General features: G+C 38.5%; 1 protein-coding gene across 2 annotated transcripts in view; it reads right to left on the bottom strand.

Moving 5' to 3' along the window:
- Positions 1–12,070, bottom strand: part of Znhit6 (zinc finger HIT-type containing 6) — a 52,769-nt gene extending 40,699 nt beyond the window's left edge. For both annotated transcript variants that reach the window (XM_004639284.3, XM_023699071.1), the window contains exons 1-5: positions 11,250–12,070; positions 9,884–9,949; positions 9,694–9,800; positions 9,523–9,608; positions 4,016–4,119 (exon numbers count right to left, since the gene is read on the bottom strand). In XM_004639284.3, the coding sequence (XP_004639341.1) occupies positions 4,016–4,119; positions 9,523–9,608; positions 9,694–9,800; positions 9,884–9,949; positions 11,250–11,920 (1,034 nt within the window). In that variant the 5' untranslated portion in view covers positions 11,921–12,070. The remainder of the gene's footprint in view (positions 1–4,015; positions 4,120–9,522; positions 9,609–9,693; positions 9,801–9,883; positions 9,950–11,249) is intronic.
- Positions 12,071–14,216: the final 2,146 nt, after the last annotated feature.

The raw sequence follows: 14,216 nt of genomic DNA, 5'->3' as shown, positions 1-14,216 counted from the left end.
AAAATTTAAAAAAAAAAAAAAAAGAAAGAGACAGACCGACCGACCAACCGACCGACCAGGGAAGCAACTGTATGAAAGACTTGAAATCTAATTGTTACTATAAGGTAATAAAACTGAATACAGAAATAGAATTCTAGGCTAGATCTAAAGTTTTCAGGTCATGTAATTTTAAACTCTCAACATGCAAATAGTAAATGTATTAAACAAATATATATTTTTTTATTGCAGCCATGTAGTATTATAGAGAAAGGTATATATTCTTAAGCCAAATGTATGTAAAATAAGTGTTTTGTCACTGTGGATAGGACAAGTAAAGACATTTTGAATGTTCATGTGACAAAACTGAAAATGGTGATTTTATTTCCCTTATATTTAATTATAGAAGAAAGAAGGTATCAAGTCTGTTCATAATGTTAATATTAACAATTTAAGATTTTCAAAGCACAAGTTGGAGAAGGGTGGATAAAACCTTGTTCAATATACTGAACTGAGAAAAATGGTAATTACTATGTCATACAGTAGCTCATGTAAATCAATGTCATTGAGTTGTCATAGACAAAAATGGAATATACACATTCCATTTTTTAGAATTGAAAAGAAGTGAAAAACTAAGAAAAAGTAGCAAAAGAAAGCATTACAGTTAGCACTGCCAGAGGTAGAGGTGAGATATACTGAAAATTAACTCAAAATTGATTTGAAAAATTAATCTCTGATCCAAGACACTAACACTTTTTTAAAAACTCATAACAGGATCTACAGTGACTCAATATACAGATCAGACATGTAGTGTTTCTCCTGTTTTCAGCCTCCCAAGCACTGGGATTACAGGTGGGCCACCACGCCCAGTCTTCTTAATCGCAGTCTCAGTGTGGCCTGGGGGCGGGGCCAGCACAGCACACCAGAGATCGAACCCAGTTCCTGAGTCTGTTTAAGCCAGCCCTTTAGCCTGCTGAGCTATCTGGCCAGCCCTCAACACTTGGCAAATTTTTATTAGGCAGAAATAAGGATATAGAATTCAAGCGAGCCAAACCTGCCCTGAAGGCATTCTGAGCCAGAAAGAAAAAAAAAAAAAAAAAAAGGAATACTGAGTATTCTTACAGATTTTCTGTATTTATTCTGAGCAGTTCTTGGTTAGCAGTAAGTGAAAGAAAGGGCCGGGGAGATAGCTCAGTAGAATAAATGCCTGCCTGGCAAGCATAGGGTCCTGAGTTCAATCCCTGGTACCGAAAAAACCAAAACCAAAACCAAAACCACAACCACCCCCCAAAAAAAATGCAGTAAATGAATATGAACATAAAGTCATATAATCTTATGGAAAGATAAAGGATTTAATCCTAAAAGAAGTACTACTTTTTTTAAAAAAAGTACTCTAACATCTCCAAAATAAGCAGGGACCTTTCTACTAGACTCAGTTCCTTTTCTAACTCCCACACTTATAATAGGAAAGCAGGACTTTTGCTTTGTTTTTTCAACTTAATTTTTTTTTTTTTTTAATGTATTTAGTAGGGGCTGGGGAGATGGCTCAGTGAAATAAGCGCTTCCCGGGCAAGCACAAGGGCCTGAGTTCAATCCTCGGTTCCACCAAAAAAAAAAAAAAAAAAAGATAAATGTATTTAGTACAAGGTCTACAGAGTCTCACTACACAGATCAGACTCCTAGTGATACTCCTGTTTTCAGCCTCCCAAGCCCTGGGATTACAGGCACGCGCCACCACGCCCCGTCTCAGTCTCCGGCACTGGAGGCGGGGGCAGCATGGTATGCTGGCGATGGAACCCCAGTCCCTGCCCCTGCCTAAGCAGGTACTTTAGTCCACAGAGCTATCTGGCTGGCCCCTCAACATATTAATATAAGCATCTATTACTCTTTTGTTCATTAAAACTATTATGTTCTCATAAATTCAAATCTAAAATTTGACTACTCAGCCGGGGAGATAGCTCAGTAGAATAACTACTTGCCTGGCACATGCAAGGGCCTGAGTTCAATCCCTGGTTAGAGTGGAGGATAAAATCTGACTCCTCAAAGTTCAGAAAAATTTGCATACTATATAATTTGCATATGATTTTAATAGATTCATATTCATATGATCAAAAACTCTTAAAAGGATGTTTAGTTAGAATGAATATATTCTTATAAGGCACCTATTGCATCTCTTGCTACTTAGAGTAACAACTGTACATTAAACACTTCTTATGGGCACTTTGTATGTGGTACCAGGGCCTTTCCACTGAGCTACACCCTTAAGACGTTTTATTTTTACTTTAAGCCACGTTGTTGCTAAGTTGTTCAGAATATGCTTGAACTTGTGATCTTCTACCTTAGCCTCCCAAATGCTTGGATTACAGGTGTGTGCCAAAACACCTGGGTGCAGTGCTTAGCTTTTAATTTTATTCATTTCATTTTTTTATTTTTGTTGGTCCCAGGGATTGAACTCAGGACCTTGCACTTGCCAGGCAAGCACTTATTCCACTGAGATATCTCCCTGGCCCTAGCACTTATTTATTTATTTATTTTTTAAACATTTATTATTTATTGTGTGTGTGTGTGTGTGTGTGTGTGTGGCCAGCTCAGCCCATCAGGGGGCGAGGCTGGATGGCATGTGGTGCTGGGGGATTGAACCGTGGTCCCTGTGCTTTGCCAAGCTTGTTCCAAGTAGGTGCCTTAGACCACTGAGCCATCTCACCAGCCCCGCACTTAGCTTTTTAACACTACTTTTTAGAGGCCTAAAGGTAGAGTTCAGTGATAGCATGTATAAAGACCTAAGTTTTATCCCTAGCATGAGAAAAAAAGAAATTATAATCATCACTTCTTAAAGATATCACCAAGTCTTGTTGAAGTGCGTTACAGCATGGCTGTCCCATGGTTCCAAGAGCCCTCCTAAATACTAAAATCTGTGGGTGTTCAAGCCCTTTCTCTAAAATGGCACATTATTTGCATATGACCTATGCACATCCTCCCAACTTAGATTTGTAACACCTGAACAATGTAAATAGTTGTTATACTATACTGTTTAGGAAATAATGATAAAAAGAAAAAAGTGTGTATGTGTTCAGTGCTGAAGCTGGATTATTTTCAACCTGCATTTAGTTAGATCTACAGATGTGGAAAGCACACATACAGTGCGCATCCTACTTCGCAGTCCTATTCCTTCTTCTCCTCTGTGCTTTTCTGGCCCAATACTTTAAAAGAACAGCAAACTAATCTTTGTGATATTATCTATACTCAAGGTTCTTTTAATGTTTTAAGTCTCCTCTTTCACAGCCAGCTTTTAAAAGAAACCTTTCTAGAATTCCAATCTAGATAGGACAAGAAGAGCTAAACTGCTTTTAATTTGAACAGTACAGTACTTCTACTAGGACTCACTACTTTGTCTCTAAAGCTTCTGAAATACTTTGACAATATCTTGGTTCTCCAAGGAACAGTTTTTACTTCTACTGATGAGTGTTCTAGAACAATGATTCTCAAAGAATGGTTCTCAATTAATATTACCAGAGGGCCCATTAGAAATACCCAACTCCACACCAGATCTAATGAAATTAAGTCATTAAGATGCCTAGGTCATTTGTCATACAAAGTGACATTCGAGAAGCTTCTCAAAGAATATCAAGTAAACACATACATTGCATGCTCCATTTTTACTACTCATATATCTTGTAACTACTGAAGTTATCTTGTCCTTTTCTTTGTTCTAGATACAGTGTCTTGCTATACAGTTCAGATTCCCAGCAATATTCCTGTCTCAGCCTCCCCAGGACTGGGGCTACAGGCATGTGCCATCATGCCTGGTTTTGAGGCTAGCACAAAGTGCTCAGGATTCCAGGGCTCAAATTTGGGACTTTGTGCTTGCCTGGAATGTACTTAGGCTGCTTAGCTACCTCCCCAGCCCATTGTCATTCTTGACAGGTTAAAATTTATACTTTGTGTAGCAATGCTACACAACAAACCAAGATGTTCCCGATTTAAAAAAGCAAATTAAAAAAAAAAAAAAAATTCCTGGTATACTAATTTAGAAACCTACCTCTTATCAAAAAATGTTGAATTTTCTTTCCTCTTAGTGAATCCATTGGGTAGAAGTTTTAGGGTAATACCTTGCCTTCGGGCACGATTTTTCATAAAGTACATCTAATAAAACAAAACAGATAAATTAATCTTAAAATGGCTTACAATCAGTAATGAGTAAAATCATGTTCAATAATAGTGAAGGTTATTGAACTGTGTACTTGCAACCGTACTGATTACTGAGTATGTTTCACAAACAACAAAATTTCATTCAATATTTATAAAGATAATGAGACATAAATACTTGGTCATGTCCAATTCAGCAACAAGAATTAGTGAAAATTTAACATCATATGGCTATTTTTGAAAGATAGAACCTGTATTAAAATCCAGGTCCACCAATTCTACAGCCTGTGGAAGGAATTGCTTTTAACCATCGGATCTATAAGCCAAAGGAAGAATCAGAGATATCTGTTTTTTGGGGAATGTGAATGATTAAATTCAAAGCTTTGCACATCCAAGTTAAATATTCAACTAATGAGCTACAATACATTCCTAGATCCAGTGATTTTCCTCTTACTTTTGCAGTTTTATACCAGTTAGGTACATACCCTCGACTACACAGACAGCTTACTCAAGGAAGGAACAATAGTGTATGGCCTGGGACAGTACCTAATTAAAGTAGCCACTATAGTGGAAATTATAAAACACTCTATTATGCAACTATTCCATTGACCATCAGGGCTAGTTAAGCTGAACTAAGTAATTTCAAGAGTTGTAAAGGGGTAAACTTGTAGGACACATAAGACAGAAATTTATATTTTTTAATTTAAAAAAATGTTTTAAAGAGAGTATAGTAATAATTGATGACATTAGAAACAGTACACATTTAGAAGACCAAGATGACAGGTATTCAAGCCTGGTTTTTACATTACACATTGCTGTCCTTGATATAGAAATTTATATTCTTGAATGTATATATTAAGAAAGAATTATATATTAAGAGTAAACAAGTATAATAGAAATGAATATTCAACATTAACCCAATCACATATCTTAAAGAAGATATCCTTTTAGAAAAAGACCATAAAAATAAGCTAGAAGAGAACAAAGATGCAACAAAAATTAAAAGGATACATTAACAAGATAAAAAAGAAACATATTAATTGATCTAAAAAAACTCAAATATAACCATTATCAAAAACTGAATAACCCCCATAGACACATAAAAGAATCCATTATAAAACTTCCAATAAATCAAAATTTCAATCAAATGTGCAAATTTTTGAAATTTCTTTTTTTTTTTTTTTTTGTACCAAGAATTGAACTCAGAGCCTTGCACTTGCTTGGCAGGCACTTAAGCCACTGAGCTATCTCCCCAGCCCTAAAAGTCAACTGAAATTTTTTTTTCAAATGTGCAAATTTTTACAAAAATTAAATATATCAATGACTCAAGAGACACAGAATCAAAACGGTCCTCTAATCAGGAAAAAATATACCTCAGTGGCCCAAATTCTAAGCTCATACCAGTTCAATGATAAATTTCAATATTCATCAATATGTCCAAAACCAAAACAGAAACCATCCCAACTAACTTTACGAAACTAAAACCTTACTGATACAGAATCCTAAGGATATCAAAAGGGAAAATTAGAGGTCAATTTCTTTCTTGAACATAAATAAGAAATGAATGGATGGATAATGTACACACACTAAAGTCTGTAAAGTATAGAAAGCATAACAGGTGGTGATAACAGTAGACCATGGAAAATTAGCCTAAAATACAAGATGAATTAAGACTGCTCATATCTTTATTAGAGTATGATAGGTGAAAAGGATAAAAGTGAATACTGAAACAAGCAGGTGATAAAATATAACCACATTCATAAGATTTATTAGCAAACTAGGATTAGAATTTCATTACTCTAATAAACTAGGTATACAAAAGAATCATGAAAGTTTGCCCTCTAAGATCAAGGAACAAGATGAAAATTTACAGAAGTTATAACAAGCCTGAAACTAAACATTAAACATGTCCATATAGTGACATACAACTTTCCATAAATGATAATGGCTCATCACTATGCTTAATTTTTATTTAACCAATGTGGCATTTGTTAAATTTGGTTTTCATTCTTGGGCTCTGAAATTCTGTTGTATGCTAGGTAGAAGATGCCTCTGTGACTAATCCTCAATTAATAATGCCTTAGGCACTGAATTTCCACTGAGCATTTCTGGTAGAAAACATTTCATCAGCGCTATTGCAACTTATTAATAGAAGAATTACACACATGTGATTTCAATGGCAAAGATCTATTAGAAACTGTGATCTGCTTCCTCTAGATTCTGTTTCATAAAAATTCCCTTTTCTAATTTTGTTTCATGTCCTTTCATGATAATAAATTTTAGTCCTGTGACTCTTTCTAGAGAATCTTCAAAGTGAAGATTGTTTTGGGACTTTTCAACACAGAAATGGTGGTCTTAGTTACTTCAATAAGGCAAAAAGAGAGAAATATAGACTATGAAGAAATAAAATAGGAATCCTGTGACTCTAAGGTACTAGGATTTTAATAGTTGCTTACAGTAAAAAAAAAAAAAATGACAAAAATCTCACACCTATGTGCAAGTACAAAGAAAAAATGAAAAATGCTATTTAAAATAATGTCAAAAGGGCTGAAGATGTAGGTCAAGACCTTGAATTTGATTAAAAAAAAAAAAAAAAGGCCAGGAATGTCCCTAAGAAAAAATGTGTAAGAAAAATACCCACAGAGGAGCTTATTATATTATTATCATACAACCTAGGCTGCTGACTATCAGCCTAATCTCTCTATCTGTCTGAATATCAAACATCTTAGGCTTAACTAAAGGTGATTCAGGTAAATGTGGAATGCAGAGAGAACACAGTCCAAAGATTCATGTTGTAAAGAAAATCTCCCAAACTGATCTGTAGAATACAACCCCATCAAAATTCCCAAGAGAATAAGAGGGGACTATAGAATTAGACTGATTTTTAGTAACTGTATGGAACTGCAAAAAGCAATGAATAGCCACACTCCAGAGAACAAAGTGAGAGAACTTATTCTATCAGATTATGAGTTTAGTAAAAAAACTGAATGGTTAGGGAGAGGTTGGTTAGAAACATACTTAAGAAATAAAAAATTCTACTGCTCTATAGCATATTTGAGTGAATAAAGTTAGCAATCATCTATTTTATTTTATTTTTTTGTTATTTATTTTCTATGTATTTTAGTATTTTACATTTTAGTATTTTAGTACAGGGTCGACAGGTTGTCACTACAGATCGGACTTGTCGTGATCCTTCCTGTTTTTCCGCCTCCCACGCGCAGCAATAATTTATTATAATTTCAATATGGTTAGAAGAAAAGATTTTCAACGGCCCCAACACAAAATGTAATTTTTGAGATAACAGGTATACTAATTACTCTGATTTGATCATTATACATTGTACACGGGGGACCGGGGAGACAGCTCAGGGCAATCAATGCTTGACTGGCAAGCACAAGGTCCTGAATTCAATCCCTGGTACCACCACACAAAAAAGGGCATACACGTGCATTGAAATAACATACTTCAGCCCATAAATACGTACAGTGATTTAGGATTTTTTTTTTTTTTTTTGCTCTGAATGCCTTCAAGGCAGGTTTGCCTGGCTTGAGTTGTGGAGATCAAACTGCAGCAACCGGAGCCTGACTGCTTTGCTGAAGCAGCCACTTAAAGAACTGAGCTAAGGGGCAGGCCTCCTGTACAGTGTTTTAATTGCATGAAAAAAATTACAATAACTTAGAGTGTGTAGTGTTGTTCCAGGACATACAAGCTGACTAACAGGATGGAATACACAGGTCAAAACTGACCAAAACAGGGGCCAGGGAGATGGCTCAGTGGAATAAGCACTTCCCTGGCAAATGCAAGGGCCTGAGTTCAATCCCTGATTCCACAAAAAACAAAACAAAACAAAACTGACCAAAACATAGAGCGATGATTGATAAGTGACAAAGGTGCTTCTGTAAAGCAGTAGTGAAAGGATGGACGTTCTAGTACATAGTGCTAGGAATAGTGGATTGTCGATATGTAAAGTTAAGCTGGGACTTCCATCAAAGATCAATTCTATTTTAAAGACAAAAATTTGAAGCGCAATACTATAAAGCAGTGGTGGCACACGTATGGCATGTATGCCACAATGGGTTGGTTATATGATTGAGAGCTCTAAATTGCCATATCACTATTACTGGCCATCAATATCATAAAACATTCAGAAAATACTATAGAAAATATATTTTTGGGTCACAGAGATAGCTCAGTAGATTAAGTGCTTGTCGGGCAAGCACACGGTCCTGAGTTCAATCCCTGGTACAGCAAAAAAAAAAAAGAAAATACATATTCATTAATTTTAAAGAAAGGATTTCTGTAAAAGACCTAAGACCACAAAAGCATGTGGTAATTTAGACTATATTAAAATTAGGAGCATTTGTTCACTAGAAGAACCTGTCCAATGAAAAGAGAACTATAGATTGTATTCATAACACATAATCAACTACTGAGAAACATTTAAGAAATACAACAAAAGGAAAACTGACCAAAAGGAAGGGGGAAAAGGTGTAAGATTTTGCAACTCCAATACTAAATGGTCTCTGAAAAATGAACATAAATCTGTGATGTGAGATACTCATAATACTAAAAAATTTCTAGAATACAAGTTGTGAAGTATTTCAAATATTCACTTTAATTTTGAAAAGTGCCTAAGAAATGAAAAAGGGATGCAAGAGTATGAAAAGCGTATTTCAATAGCAAATCTTCTTAGTGCTTCTTCAGAACTGGAATCTAATCACTTCTCACTTAATTCTAACAGCAGGACTCAAACCATCACCATCTCCCACATGGGCCACACTACAGGACCCTGTAACTCACTTCTTTGTTTCTAACCTTTTATTCTTAAACCCTGGAGTACACAGCAGGAACAGTGGTGTTTCAAAAAGCAAACATGCTCAAAACCCTTCTGTGAATTTTACATTCCCTTAGAACAATACTGAGAATCCTTACTAGTTTCTCTAACTTCACGCTTAGCATTCTTCACACTTTGCTTCAGACACCGTGCTCCTCTTAATTCCTCACACATACCAACCTTATCCCTGACTTAGCTTTTCAGTTCTGCTTTTGTCTCTACATGGCTTAGTCTTCCTCCAAATGTTTGCTTGTCACTTTTTTCCCTCCTCTTCCCACCTGGCTGCTTAAGTATCATTTCTCAGAGAAGCTTCTCTTGAAAACAAACTTCTGGCAACATTTCCCCAGCAAACACCATTTTCATTCTTTTTATCCCCCGAAACTTTGTTTTCTATGTGTGTTTAATTCTAATGTTATAATTCTTCCTCTATACTTCTCCTCTCTCCCACTCACAGTTATATTTATAGTAACTAGAATGGCCCCTTGACCATGGTTAAGTTGAAGAAAAAAACAAAAAAAAAAAAGAATCTGACTGGAAGTCTCACTAGAAGAGATTAGAATACTTACATATTTATTGCTTATTGGCTTTCTCAAAAGAGCATCTCTGGAAATATGGTCAGCTGTTCTTGCCACATCTTCCAAAAATCGATAATCTAAAATTTTCAGAATAGAAAACTAAACAAGTGACATATGTCAACTGCCAGGAAGCATTAATCTGCTGTGTATAAAATGGCTTACCACTTAGGAGATTCATTTCAGTAAACTGTTGTATTGAAACATAAGCGGTTTTATCTCGAACTCCATTACACATCAGTTCTGCTTTGTGTTTCTTTACACAGGGCAAGCTGAAGAAATAAAGAGAGAAATACTTTTACATTTTGAAGAAGCATACAGATATAGGTAGTAAGGTAGAAAATCCTATGTATACCTGCAGGAATATCGCATACAACGTGGACATTTGTACTTTGCTTCTTCTGTACCACAAGTTTCACACCTACAAAAACCCAGATGAAATGCTGTTATCAAATATTAATCCTATTTATTTAGTCATAAGTTCTAAATGTTGATTTAATTACTTGTCATAATTCAGATGTGCTCATGACGATTAAAGCATGCATAAGCAACTCTGATAAAATTCCTGACAGCTGTCAAACACTGTTGAAAATTCTCTAAATAACATCTACATTTACATAGCCAAAAAAAAGTGTATGACCCATTCAAATTTAAAAAGCAGCATTCATGTCTTTTATCCTCAACTCCACATCTAACTTAGAATGGGCATCAAAATAATTTATAAATGCTATTACTCATCATCGTTTTGCTAGCACAGGATACTGAGAGGCTTTTATAGCTTCTTCTATTTGAGTCACTGTTTTCTAGACAGCAATATTCCCAACAACTGACCACAGTGTCATTTCCTACATCATAAGCATGATTACACACTAAGAAAATTAAAGGCAATAAACATTACTACTGGGGCTGGTGATATGGCTCAGTGGTCTGAAGAACCTACTTAGAACAAGCTTAGCAAAGCACAGGGACCACGGTTCAATCCCCCAGCACCACATGCCAGCCCGCCCCGCCCCCTGGTGGGCTGAGCTGCCCCCCCAACATAAGTTTAAAAAAAAAAAAACAAACACTACTACCTATACAGAAGCTCACTAAATTCAAGTTAATATCTGCCTACTTAACTCAAGCCACTCTGTCATTGTTGGTTTTCCTAGACTTGTTCATTTTTATTATCTTTGAAACCAATACTGAGTCAAGTTTATTAAATTAGCCAGGTTTGGTTCCAAAGGTCTTCTGGTTCCTAGAACATTTACTTTGTAAGTTGACCACTACCCACTGATCATTCCCACTAATAGAATTTGTTTACTATTATTATTATTATTTTTGTATTCTGGGGAATGGTCTACAGGGTGTTCAGGGTCTCACTACACGATCGGACTCGTAGTGATCTGCCTGTTTACAGCCTCCCAAGAGCTGAGATTACAGCCTTGCGCCACCATGCCCAGCCTCAACTGCTGTCTCAGTGTGCCCCGGGGGTGGGGCCGCACTTGGCAGGCCCTGAACCCCTGGCTCCTGCGCCCTGCTTTTAATCCGCTGAGTTATTTGGCTGGCCCTTGAATTTGTTATTTTAACAACATTCCTCTTCACCTCTCTCTGCACAAGACTCCACTCAGACGCTGTTTTTCACTATTCCCCTTTCTGGGAACGCTCGTGTAGTTCCCGACAATCTGGACAGAGCAGACCCAACAGCTTCATGCTCTCAACCGCATCTCTTCCAACCCTACCTTGACATTGCCAGTTTTCGCTTACTGCCCACGGGGGGATTTATCTGAAGCTCTTCTTCCACCTTTACATCTTCCGTTACTTCTTCCTTCAGGAAAAGCCCCTCTTCTTTTACACGCACTCCGTCCATCATTTCCTCCCGTTGCATACTCTGATCAACAAACATCTCCTGCTCCATCTCCAAGCTACCTTCCTCTTCCTTCACTTCTGGCCAATCCATTACCTCTTCCGTTACCTCTTCCTTTACCTCCACTTTCTCTTCCTTCTCGTCTGGTCCATCCATCTTTTCTTCTTTCACTACCAATGTGCCACCCGCTTCCGGCCTCACCTCCACGACGCCTGCTTTCTCCTCCTCCACCTCAGCCCCGTCCTCCGCCTCCCGCTTCTCCCACTGCGCGTCCCACACGCCGCCGTCTACATCCGACCAGTCCGTCCCTTCTAGTTTCACAACTGTCGAGTCCACGCGCATCTCCACGGCCCTCTGCTCACTCCCTTCCTCCGCGTCCTCCATCTTCACTCCTCTGCGCCCACTTGCATGCTCGCCGCCGCCAGGCGCCTCCATCCCCGCTGGGTCCCCGGCCTCCACCTCCCTACCAGGCTCCAGCCGCGCCCCCTCAGGTACCCTCTGGAGACCTTCTCCAGAGTCCCCTTCATTTTCGGTAGCAAATGCCATCAGCTCACGGTCTTTGGCTTACGATGCCACTCCGCCTTCAATGTGGCTGCACCACAGCAACAGGCAGGATCACCGGGCGAAAAACATCGGCACACGTGCGGACACCAGTCGCAAGCAGAACTGCTAGGCTGGAGCGCTCCCACTGTCGTAAAGCACCGCTCGGCACGGCACTTCACGACTTACGGAGGTCTTTACGGCTGATCGGCGGTCCTGCCCCATCCTTCGCGAGAAATGCGGGAAGCCACGCCCACTGCACCTCCCAGAGAAGCCCATGAAGCCACGCCTACTGCCCCTCCCATCTTGGGTCTCGGGGTGGGATTTCGCTACCTCCTCACCTCAAGGCGACCTCTGTTTGAAAATGATGGAAACGAATGAAGTTATGTTTTTCCAAGCTTCAGTTGCTTGCCCTGTGCTTTACAGAGTCCCATCGCGATTGCAGCCAGCAGTGGCTCCCAGACTCAATACTGTACCTGCGGCTGTTGTTACGGGAACCTGATAGGTTTCAGGTATGCACTTTTATTTTTCAACTCAATTATCGGTAACAGTTTATATGGCCCAGTTTTCAATTCCCAGCGTTCTACACGACTTTTTGTTTTCCTTTCTATTGGTACATTTTAGATATACATAATAACATGCATCATAAGGAGTTTGTAGCTGTATCGGATATATCTCGCTTGACTAAAATCAAGCGTATTATCTGTTCATACCTTTTTTTTCTTTTTTTTTTTTTTTTTTTTTGAAACAGAGCCTCGTTCTGCAGTTTAGGCTGGTTTTAAAACGCCTGTGTAGCCCAGGCTGGCCTTGAACTCTTGGCGACCTTCCTGACTAAACCTCCCAAGTAATAGTATTACAAGTGTGCCCAGACCATGCCCTGCTTTAAACATTCTTCAGGGTTTGTTTGTTTTTTGTGTGTTTGTTTTGTTTTGTGAGATGGGGTCTTGCTTTGTAGTCTGCACTTAAGCTTTATATATTTTTTTTGTGTTTTGTCATGGTCTCACTTTGGAGTACAGACTTTAAACTCGCTGAGTAGACCAAGATAACTTCAAACTCCTCTGGCCTCAGCCTCCCAAGTGCTGGGATTACAGGTGTGACCCACATAGTTTCTCAATCTACATTCTTGTTTTTAAAGACTGAGACAAAAATTAAACACCAAAGAATAGATTTAAACGCACTGCCATGCACTGAAGAAAAAACAACAAACGCTGTATCTGTTTCAAGGCCTTTAAAAAAGTATATCCTGGGCCAGGGAGATAACTCAGTGGAATAAGTACTTGCCTGGCAAGAGCAAGGTCCTGAGTTTAATCCCTGGTACACACACACACACACAAAAAAAAAAAAAGTATATCCACATTCTGGGCAATAAACACATTTGTTTAATTTTCAGACTGAAATGAGGTTTTTCTCACTGAGTAAAGAAACTAAGAGGCTTTTTAGTTGTAGGCCTCTGTGCAGTTCCCCGCAGACCTTGTTCACATAGTGGTCTGGGAATGGAAATTTTAAGTGGATTAGCAGCGTGAGGAAGGGAAATAATTTGACACCTTTGGTTTAAGTGTTGAGAATGAAATGTGGAACCTCACATGCACTAAGTGTGCAGCTCTACCATTGAGCTACACTCCCAGCCGTGAGGTGATTTCCAAATCTCAGTTGGGGTGCTACTGTTGGCATAGCACTGGAGGGAGCATGAGAGCATGTAAGTAAGTTTTTTTTTTTTTAATTTTATTTATTTATTTATTTATGTGTGTGTGTGTGTGTGTGTGTGGCCAGCTCAGCCCACCAGGGGCAGGGCTGGCTGGCATGTGGTGCTGGGGGATTGAACCGCGGTCCCTGTGCTTTGCTAAGCTTGTTATAAGTAGGTGCTTTAGACCACTGAGCCATCTCACCAGCCCGAAAGTAAGTTTTTGTGAGTTAAGTAAAAATCTCCATACAGGTTGTGAGGAGCAAGCTCCCACAGGAATCATAAGGATAGTTAGTGTCAGAACTTGAAGTGTAGTACCGTGTGTATTAATAGTGTGTATCATTTTATTCATGAATAATATTCTATTATATGACTGTACTATACTTTTGCATTCAACGACTATTTAAGTTCATGTATATTTGAAGTTTATTTTTTTTAAATTTTATTTATTTATGTGTGTGTGTGTGTGTGTGTGTGTGTGGCCAGCTCAGCCCACCAGGGGGCGGGGCTGGCTGGCATGTGGTGCTGGGGGATTGAACCGTGGTCCCTGTGCTTTGCCAAGACCGCTCTAAGTAGTTGCTTTAGACCACTGAGCCATCTCACCAGCCCCAAGTTCATGTA

This window comes from Octodon degus, unplaced genomic scaffold, assembly GCF_000260255.1.
Source record: "Octodon degus isolate 3935 unplaced genomic scaffold, OctDeg1.0 scaffold00109, whole genome shotgun sequence".
Lineage (NCBI taxonomy): Eukaryota > Metazoa > Chordata > Mammalia > Rodentia > Octodontidae > Octodon > Octodon degus.
Note: the sequence above shows the minus strand (reverse complement) of the source record. Positions and strands in the feature narration are given on the sequence as shown.